General features: G+C 48.0%; 4 protein-coding genes across 4 annotated transcripts; 3 read left to right on the top strand and 1 right to left on the bottom strand.

Moving 5' to 3' along the window:
• Positions 1 to 824: 824 nt before the first annotated feature.
• FVEG_03433 (hypothetical protein) lies at positions 825 to 2,685 on the top strand. Its single transcript, XM_018891047.1, has 2 exons — positions 825 to 1,592; positions 1,647 to 2,685. Exons 1-2 carry the CDS (start codon positions 1,313 to 1,315, stop codon positions 1,829 to 1,831), a joined length of 465 nt encoding a protein of 154 aa, XP_018747485.1. The 5' UTR covers positions 825 to 1,312; the 3' UTR covers positions 1,832 to 2,685.
• Positions 2,686 to 4,312: 1,627 nt separating this feature from the next.
• FVEG_03432 (hypothetical protein) lies at positions 4,313 to 5,671 on the top strand (the record flags this gene model as incomplete). Its single annotated transcript, XM_018891046.1, has 2 exons — positions 4,313 to 5,094; positions 5,145 to 5,671. The coding sequence occupies 2 exons, from the start codon at positions 4,313 to 4,315 to the stop codon at positions 5,533 to 5,535; spliced, it is 1,173 nt and encodes a 390-aa protein (XP_018747484.1). The 3' UTR covers positions 5,536 to 5,671.
• A 217-nt stretch (positions 5,672 to 5,888) lies between these two features.
• FVEG_15262 (hypothetical protein) lies at positions 5,889 to 6,632 on the bottom strand (the record flags this gene model as incomplete). The annotated part of the gene is made up of 2 exons (XM_018904386.1): positions 5,889 to 6,082; positions 6,227 to 6,632. 2 exons carry the CDS (start codon positions 6,630 to 6,632, stop codon positions 5,889 to 5,891), a joined length of 600 nt encoding a protein of 199 aa, XP_018747483.1.
• A 2,055-nt stretch (positions 6,633 to 8,687) lies between these two features.
• FVEG_03431 (hypothetical protein) lies at positions 8,688 to 9,614 on the top strand (the record flags this gene model as incomplete). Its single annotated transcript, XM_018891045.1, has 2 exons — positions 8,688 to 8,757; positions 8,815 to 9,614. The coding sequence occupies 2 exons, from the start codon at positions 8,688 to 8,690 to the stop codon at positions 9,612 to 9,614; spliced, it is 870 nt and encodes a 289-aa protein (XP_018747482.1).
• Positions 9,615 to 9,968: the final 354 nt, after the last annotated feature.

Genomic DNA, 9,968 nt, shown 5'->3' on the forward strand with positions numbered 1-9,968 from the left:
ATGCATGAGACTACACATGGGATCAACTGTTAAGCTCGCAAGTCGGTCAATCATCTTCTTTTCTCCCAATTCTAGAACGAGCAGGTTACCCTAACGGTGAGAGTCAATTACAATACGAACTACAGATACAACACGAACCATGGGACTCAAAACCACGTTCCAGTCTAAAAAAGCGTCATGGTCACGTTGAACTTGGGTGAAAAATACCCTATAGTGGCACCTCGTGCGTGAGACGCTGAGCACTGATGGTTCCACCCTCGGCTTTAAATTACGGCAAGTTTTGTTTTTGTGAGTGTCTGCCGGACCTGACGGTGTCTCAGAGCCCAGCCTCCCCCGCCTCGGCGTCCACGAATGACGTCCAGACCCGCTCGAGCTGCCTGCCACTTTTTCCAAGATTTGGTATCCGTAGTCCCGTAATGGCTTGGCTCGGCACGGCATTTCTGTTGAGCTTTCTGGTCTGTGTCTCGTCTGGTTTCTTCTGGAAATGAGTTCATGATAGCATTGGAGGAAGTACATCAACAGACAGTCTGTGATTCTATGGTGCTGGCACTTTTAGGCGGTCAGTCGCGCTCTGACTGACAATGCGATGAGACTGCCTGTTCGTTAGACCTGTCCATAAGAGATGCACAATGTCGTCACTGTCCTCCCTGTGCAAGCACTACACGGCTGAGGCTGGGCTTAATTCACCGATCGACCGAATCACAGAGTCAGGAACAAATGACATACCCATCCTTGTGAATCATGCTGTGACCATTACGTCGAAATGTCCGATCCCCTCTCAGCAAAGAAGCATAATCCCAATTCATCACTAGCGGGGCGGACGATTCACGGGTAGGGCAATGATCATTCCCCTGGCTCATCTAATAATAACCCACCCGCTCCGTGAATACGAGCTAAGCATAATTCTTAATGCTAAGAACCCATGCGATAATAACATGACGCACAGAGCAGTCGGATGTTTCGGCATGCAAGTCCACTGCCTGCACTGCTGGGCTGCATTTTCCTTGCATTTGCATTTGCTGATCTTGACAACCCCGCAGAAATATCACGAGGCCAGAGTTTCTCCGGGCAAGACGATGGATCATACTTCGTATAGGTGATATTAGGGCGCAGCTAGTGCACAGAACTTCGTATCCTATTCGAGAAGCCCAGAGGTCAGATCCCAATTCTCACATAATATAAAGGGATATATTTACCCAGCTCCAATTCACTTCAATCATCTCATCTCATCTCATCATTCACTCTCAATCTTCTACATCATCACAACTCCTCACATCTCAAACCTTCTCATACCAAACCTTAAACCGTCACCATGAAGTTCGCTGCTTTCACCGCCCTCGCCGCCGTCTTCGGCTCTGCTGCTGCTGCCAACAAGGCCAATGTCATCAACGACTGCACCAACACCATCTACGTCCAGTCCTTCCCCTACGGCGGCGGTGCTCCCGGTCCCTTGACCACCGTCAAGCCCGGCCAGCGATTCTCTGAGGATCTCCGTGCCTCTGGTTCTACCATCAAGATCGCCACCACCCGAACTCTCACCAAGCCTCTCTTCTTCGGCTACTCTTCCGAGTCTCAGCCCAACAACGTTTACTGTAAGTCTCCTCTTCTGCCTTGCCTAGATGACACTCACCAACATCCCTCTTCAGACGAGTTCAGCACTGAGTTCGGCAACCCCTTCGCTGACAAGCACAACATCTTGAGCCCTGGTGAGGGTTGCGAGAAGTTCGACTGCAAGGCCAACGATGCCAAGTGCTACAGCACCCCCAGCATGAAGAAGGTCTACGGCTGCCCCAGCCCCGTCAACCTGTACGCCAAGGTCTGCGCCAAGTAAATTGGCAGCCTTGTCATCAGCTTTGCTTCCAGTGGCATTTAATAAGACCAGATCAATGATTGTTGGCCTGGTTTCATGGTCCAATATACTGGGTTAATACTTCTTCGTTACATACATTATTAAGCGGCTTCGGAGTCTTTTAGACAGAGTACTTCCCTTAGATCGGAAGACCAATACATATCATTATCTCCAATCAGTCTTGCATTTGCTTGTTTTTTCCGTCGCCGCTCAATGCTATCCACGTAGCCATGATGTACCAGTAACATTTACCCCACTGATTAGTAGTTAGTCATAAATAGAATGATAGTCATCTCATCCTTGCAGAATGGCAGATGGCGTGAGGGAAACTGATGGACTACCTCAAGTCTCGTGACGTCGGGTTACCTGCGCCTTAAAGATGGTTATATAATCATCATCATCATCTGGATGGTTTGGCTTAGTTGAGAATTTCCAGTGCATTGGCTATAGCCAAGCGACAATCTCGTTGGGCGCACCTAGGGCGCCTGACTTATATCTTGTGAAGTTCAGTTTGAGAAAGTGTCCGATTAGAAGACAGAAAAGAAGGTCATGACTAGAGGATGACAAGCTCTCTAATTGACATAATAGCTTTAAGCTGTAACCTCCAAGATTGAGTATATGCCGAGTTAGTACTAAGAGGCCCCCGTTCGCAACCATGCTGCATGCAACGTATTCCATAGAACATTCATGGGATGCTTACCACAGTTGGAAATTCTGGGATTTTGTCTGTCGGGATTGCACTCCAGCAAATATATATAATGATGGGGATGTCTATACTTTGAGCAGGGCGATGAGCAGTTGGTGAGCATCCATATCTACTCGAGGCTCATTTACACACGGTCCGAGAGTGGGCACTGGCTGCCAGACCTAAACTTCAAGTGAAGAAGAACAAATCCCAGCTAGGTTATTGTCCAATCGGGGCTGTAGCTCCATATAGCAAACACCTTGATGCAATCGTGACATGATCGGGATGATTAACACTCAGCCTCCTACAACGTTTGATGTCATGATTATGAGGTCATGACAACAACAAGAACCATAAGCAACATATGAGCATATTGGCCTGAGCTTGTATGTACAGCTTGCAAAAACATACACGTTTTATTGGCTAGCATGGTCTCAGTGCGTTAGATTGATGTCTCGTTGAGACGTCAGAAGCCTTAAAGTGTCAATCAATCAATTGGCTAGCATGGCATTGTCATTTCCAGCGCCTGCAAGGATCAATTATGCTTTACAGGAAAGCTGTAGACAACCCGTGCCCTGTGATGAGAATAAAGATGCAGATCAATTGGTCTTGACTGGTTTACAGTTACAAACAATCTCTCATGGCCATGCACATAATTGACAGCAGATGAGGCCTTCGCCAATGGTCTCATCAGGTCCCAAGCAATGATGGAGCAAGACGAGACATTAGAGCTGAGTTCCGTAGCTCAAAGCTTATCGCGGAGCACCTTGGATATCTATACTATTGCTGCGATTGGACTGGCCGATCTCGGGACCTTATCGCGCGACAAAGTAGCCATATCAGCAGCAGTCAATGTATGCTGTTGATGGAAGCAAACCGATGGCAGATCCTCCTCCATGCTTTACCCGTCAACACCAAAAACTTACTTCCGTGTAGACGAAGCCGCATTTGGGAAGCTGCAACGGCGTTGTCAAGCATTGGGCCGTCATGGAGGTCAGCTGGTGTGTCTTCTGAGCTGTCAATCGTCGGCAAGCTACCGTTTAATGGCATAGCGGCGGGTGATACTCTGGGAAGCGATGCATGTTTATGTAACATTAATCTTCTAGAAAAGGTCCAGAACACCAAAACACCACGTTTCGTTATCTGGAAGCAAACAGAATGCCGTGCCACGGACACGCGCTGTTGGGTGAATCCAAAGATAGCAGCCCAAAACCCCCCGCAACCGGCTGGGATTTACCGATGCCGAACAAGGTTGCGTCACCCGATACGGTCCGGGCACGGACACGAAAGTCCGGTATCTCTGAGCGAAATGCGGAGGACGACAGATGCGGGGTGCGATAACCTAGAACGCGATAGGAAATTGTAATACAAGTACCGCGGATGGCTTCAACCAGCTGATGCGTCGCTGCGACATTGCATCGATACAAGAGGGGAATGTGACCCGGGGTTGACGGCGTAGAACCGTTCAAGCGCGGAAGCAAACTCCTTGGCCCACTTGATCTGCGCCCAATCCCGTCAATGGCATTTGTCGCTGGCACTAGAGAAATAGTCCTTATCACCGATCACATGACCGGTTGGCTAGCGGGATGCCCGTTTATCTTGCTATCATTCTATCGTTGTTTGGGCGAAAGTGGCGTCGACCATGGGAACAGAATGGTCGGCTGGGTCTAGATCAATGACACACGTAGTAAATATATAGATTGACATGCTCCCCTCCCCAGCAGTTGATCGGTAAACATCCATCAACTCCAAGGTACTCTGACCTATCAGCCAGCAACATGTTGACTCTCGGCACACTCATCTTCTTCGCCGTAGCGGCTGCCATCGCCCTCGTCGTCAAGACACTATCTAAACCGCAAAAGGAAAACCTTATCTCAAGAGCCATCCCCGCTGCTGCACCCCTCACTCAACCCCTCCCTTCAACATGGTACAAGTCAGACGACATCTACGAACTTGAGCGAAGAGCCATCTTCTCAAAGAAATGGATCCTGCTCACTCACAAGATGCGCTTCGACCAGACCGGCGCATGGGTTCGATACGCTGAAGCTGGTTTCGACTTCTTCCTCATCCGAAATGCAGAGGGTACCATCAGGGGCTTTCACAACATCTGTCGTCACCGTGCTTTTCCCGTCGTTGTCAAGGATAATGGCCAGAACAACGTCTTGTCCTGCAAGTATCACGGTTGGTCTTACGGTATGAACGGTCAGCTTGCCAAGGCTCCTCTGTATCAGGACCTCCCCGGTTTTGATCGCTCCAAGAACGGCCTCTTCCCTCTTCACACTCACGTCGATGCCAAGGGCTTCGTCTGGATCAACATGGACGCCAAGGCTGTGCCTGAGAACCCATGGAGCGAGGAGCTCAGCCAGACAGCGAACCACGGATCTTTCAACTTTGACGACTACAAGTTTGATCACGTCAAGCAAGACACAAGCAGCTTCAACTGGAAGACCTTGGCCGACAAGTCTTGCACTGGTAGCAACATTGATAACTTTGAGAACACCGCCGAGAAGAAATCTGTTGTCAACGATTTTTTCTTCCCCAACGCCTCCATGACCCTCTCGTAAGTTCCCCACTAACTACATTGCAACGAGCAATGGCTAACTGTCTCAGTCCTCATTTCTTCTTCCTCTTGCGATGTGTCCCTACATCAGCCACAAAGTCCCAACTACAATATGAAGTTTACCGCCACAAGAACGCCACCGAATCCGACTTCAAGAAGGTCGAAGAGATTCTCCAGCAGACAGCCAGCGAGCAAGAAGCCCCCGCCGAGAAGAATCTCCGCGCCGGCGTCCTCGTTGACCAAACCCCCCTTCAGTTCCAGAACCAAGTGTATCAACTAGTCGAGCACCACCGCAAGCTCGAGGGTGTCGCTGGTCGTGAGATTCGACCCGCTCAGCAGATTCTTGACAAGTCTGCTACCAAGACTGAGCAAGATGAGAGTCTCTACTCTTCCTGCTCTGGTCTCTCATGTGGTAAAATAGGCAAGGATCTTGCTTGGTAATCTTGGAGTTTGTAAAAATAGAATCGGCGTATAGATGGAGTGGTTTTTGCATATAAGGTTACAGACGGTATAGAGGGAAGATCTATATGGACAGCGTCTAGTGACCGGGCTTTTAGTTTAATAGCATGGTTATGATGATAATGCATAGCTCGAAGAAGTGTCAACCTTGTCCTTCTCTCTCTTCCTTTCGTGGCAACCCTCCTGGTTGACGCAAACAACACCAACCCCACATGATCCAAGTTGAAACCTGGACCTTTTGGTTACTTTTGGACATGTTGCCAAGACCCTACAGCCACCACATGGGAATAGATTGAGCGCCTCTGCCGCTCCGAGGTCAGCCGTTGAATATGTTTCTATGCAGCCTTTTCAAGTACAAATCCCTTGCAAGCCCAGCACGCAACAACAAGAACCTTCTCCGTTTGTACCTCTCCCGAAAACTCCAGCTTATCATCCTCCTCAACCGCAACAACCTTCCCGTACTCATCAACCCACTCCGTCACCTTGACTGAGTTTTCCTGCACTGTCAACAAAAGCTTCTTCCAATCATCTGAGTCGCGTTATCCACGTCTCTGCATAAGAGCCTGTATCCTATCCTCTTCCGCCTTGTTCAAGGCGCGCTTGATGGAAATTATATTGTAGAACTTGCACACCCGGACAGATTTCTCCATCACGATGCTTTCCTAGATGGTACCTCTCTTTTGGCCCCTGATAACAATGAGTGGCGTGGGACCGAGACCAGAGGCGAAATTGAAAGGGATGTTCAGCTTATCGCCAGAGTAAAGGGTCAAATCGTCATCGTATCTGATGAAAACATTGTTTCCTGTAGCCTCACCAAGGCGACGAACTTCGCTGGGCAGAAGTCGGCAGATGTGCAGCTGCCATGGATTGCCGGCTTGAGTGTTGCGACTGGAGATGTGACAAGCTGACGTGACTGGGCTGGTTTCCGTTTTGTATACATAGCGGCCCTGCATAATGAGTGACTGTTTGGTGGGAGAAATGGATGTATGGGAGAAGGGAGGCGCCTCTAGTCGGAGCGACAATGCATTGCGAGGAGCTTCCCCGGAAGAACTCGATTCGACAAGACTAGTTTGACTCATTTTGAAAGAGATAGTTTTATGTAAAAACTTAGTTTAAGTTGTGAAATGGGCAGGCGAGTAAATTCACTTGACTTTGATAAATTGATATTGATGTTTTATATGAATAATACGCCCATAATGCGAGAACGTTTGAGAGCTACTGTAGCCAGGCGTCGGAGATATCTTAACCCTGCTGACTCGAGCCACACTGAACAAACAGCTATCCGCTTTGGGCAGGACGATTGGTTCAGCTCGAGAAATACCTCCAAGCTGACAGTAATCACACATGTTTCAAACCAACATGCGCCATTAAAGAAAAAGGTTCAATAGGCCAGGACGGATGCGACGGCAATAAACTGATCCTTCGTGACCTCATATCTGCAAAAACATCACCGAACCTACTCCAGACCTTTGATTGCCAAGATATCGCTTGCTTTCTCGGTACCGAAGCCAAGCGGTAAGATGCGAAAAAGAAGACGTTATCAGATCATTGGGGATGGGCAAGTTGGAGACCAAGAATCAGATAGTTTGTGTATGGGTAGCATGCCTTTGTGAGAGAAGAGAAACGTACATACACGCCTATAGACGACACTTGGCGTTATAAACAAAGAGCAGCGTATGCCTCTAGAATTGAAATAGCCTCCCCCTGGAAGACCTTTGGAGGTACCAGAAGGCTGCCGATGTTTTAGCCTCATTTGGCTATTAGCTAACTCTGTGAGCACCTGCAAGGTCTCTCAGAGCTGTTAAGTCTTTATGAGAAGCTTGGGAAAAGTGATGTCCGCGAGCCCCCTCTCTGAAAGCCGATATCGACATGGATTTCTCTGACTCTGGAAATGGTCTGGATTCCCTTACATCGGCAAAAGCCTTTCCTCCCTCGGGATCAATTGACTCATTCAGAGCCGACATGGCATATGCACCCTTCAGTTCCCAGGTGTTATCTCCAGTGCCGCAAGAGAATCGAGCTCGGTGCCATGTTCGTTGATGTATTGATCGATAAGGCGCTTCTCATCAACAACAACCTTTACTGAGTTAGCCATAAAACCTGCGCGGTGATGCTGTTGATTTAGGTGCAAGATCTCATCGCCAAGCTTCATAGAGCTTGACGGCAAGGAGCCGCGAAGAACTGATTCGGTGGTGACTGGCGAGGGACTTGCAGACTCCGAAGGTGGCGAAACCGAAAGATGCTCATGTTATGAATGAATTCGTCGATCTTTGATGCCCGTGCTTATGAATATCTTTCTGCCGCAACTGCTTCGCGAATCATCTGGCGCAGTCAGTATTTCGTTCTCGTCGACAGGCCTGCTGAAGTGGATTGTCTCACGACTCCCAAGTCTTGCCCACCTTCCTCCATATTTAACTGCGGGCGCCTGTAGATTCTTCAATGCCCTTGAAGCCTAGCCCGATCCAGCCTCGTTCTACGAGATACGCCATTGCATTTTATAGTGCCGCAGAATGTTTGTAGGTCCATGCTACCCAAGCCAGTAACACATACCCTCATTTAAGCAATAATGATACAGTGTTTTCTCGATATTGGATCTTCACCGTCACCGAGTCAACCAACCAACGGGAATCATGCTAGGAGGACTTTACTATCATTACAGCACAGGGCGCAGCCGACATTACTGAGTTTTACTAAAACATGAGATGCTGTTACACTTACAACGTCTTTAATGCAATTACTTACCGATAATTCCGGAAGTCCGCAGACTAAATTCAGACTAGTAAGGTTTATAGGTCGAGAATGAGTCGACTCCGCATTGAAGCTGGGGTGGACCCTGCGGATTACACGGGGTCACGGACTGGAAGGGTCTGGCGGAATATGCAGGTCCACGGAATTAAGCCGATGGACCCGAAACTCTAACCATGTTCGGCCACTTCTTCAGCTTGAGCCTCATGCTTTGTACTACAAGTGTAGATATTGAGTCTGAACACGAATATATATATAAATATGAGTTTCCCTCAGAACTTATTGATTCAAACCAGTTTCAATCAACTGAGATAATTACTTGCACTTCACTAAACTCTACTTACTCTACTACTTACAATTACACCAAACCCCTAAACTAATCTACAATCATGGCCGCCGAATTCACTTTCAAGGATGAAGACATGGCTGCCGTCAAGGGCAAGTCTGTCATTGTCACCGGTATGCAACATCGTCTTCTATCATATACTCCCATTTACCTCTAACATCGACCTCTAGGGTGTTCATCAGGCATTGGTCTCGCTACTGTCAAACTCCTCCTCGACCTCGGGGCCTTTGTAGTTGGCGGGGATATTCAACCTCCTCTTGAGGATGACCTCAAGGGGGACTTCACCTTTCTCAAGACCGACATTAGCGTTTGGAAGGACCTGGTCAACTTGTTCAAGACGACCTACGAGAAGTACGGCCGTATTGACCATGTTCTTGCCAACGCTGGCATAGGCCCCACCGCTGATTACTTCTCCGACGCCGTCGATGAGAACGGCGATCTCCTTGAGCCTTCCATCAGAACCTACGACATCACCTTCAAGGGAAACGTCAACACGGGCACTCTCGCCATCCACTACATGAAGAAGCAGCCAGAGTTCGGCACCATCACCTTCACGGCCTCCACCAGCGCCCTGCAGCGCGAGAGAGCAATTGACTATTCCGCTTCCAAGCATGGCATCGTTGGCTTTGGGCGAGCCATCAACGCGGCCTTCAAGGCAAATAAGCTCGGCATTCGAGTCAACACCATTGCGCCCTCCTGGACCGAGACCCCTATCCTGAAGCCAGTCAGGCCCCTTGCAGACACGCTCGGAATTGTAGTGCAGCCTGCAGAGGCTGTAGCTAGGTGCGTGGCTTACTTCATGGCTGATCCCTCTCAGGATGGAAACCTTGCTGTGGTTCAGCGCAGCAGGTACTTTGAGCTTGATGATGCGGTTCTCCTCAAGGCGTGGAATGACATGAACCAGGAGGCGTATAGTGATGAGGAGATCCTCGATCGCATTACGCAAGAGATGTTAATTCAGAAGAAGTAATAGAGAGACTAGTAAATATAAAATCCTTTACTATCTTACTTTAATAAAAGATATTTATTAATCTAGAATTTCTAGTTTAAACTACTATTTCTTTATTAACTTTACTTTATTTATTTTTAAATATAAAAATAATTTCCCTAGTTTAACTACTGTTTTATTATTGATTTTACTTTATCTGCAGTTTAGACATAAGGGCAGTTAGTCATATGCCTAGGCACATGTATTTAATTAATAGAAGTTAATTTAACTTTTACTAACTAATTTATATAAAAGTTAACCTTATTCCTTTAAACCTTTAAACCCCGCTATTACCCTAACCGCTAGGCAGGCACCTAATTAGCTAGAGATTAGCTA

Source organism: Fusarium verticillioides, chromosome 2 (genome assembly GCF_000149555.1).
Source record: "Fusarium verticillioides 7600 chromosome 2, whole genome shotgun sequence".
Taxonomy (NCBI): domain Eukaryota; kingdom Fungi; phylum Ascomycota; class Sordariomycetes; order Hypocreales; family Nectriaceae; genus Fusarium; species Fusarium verticillioides.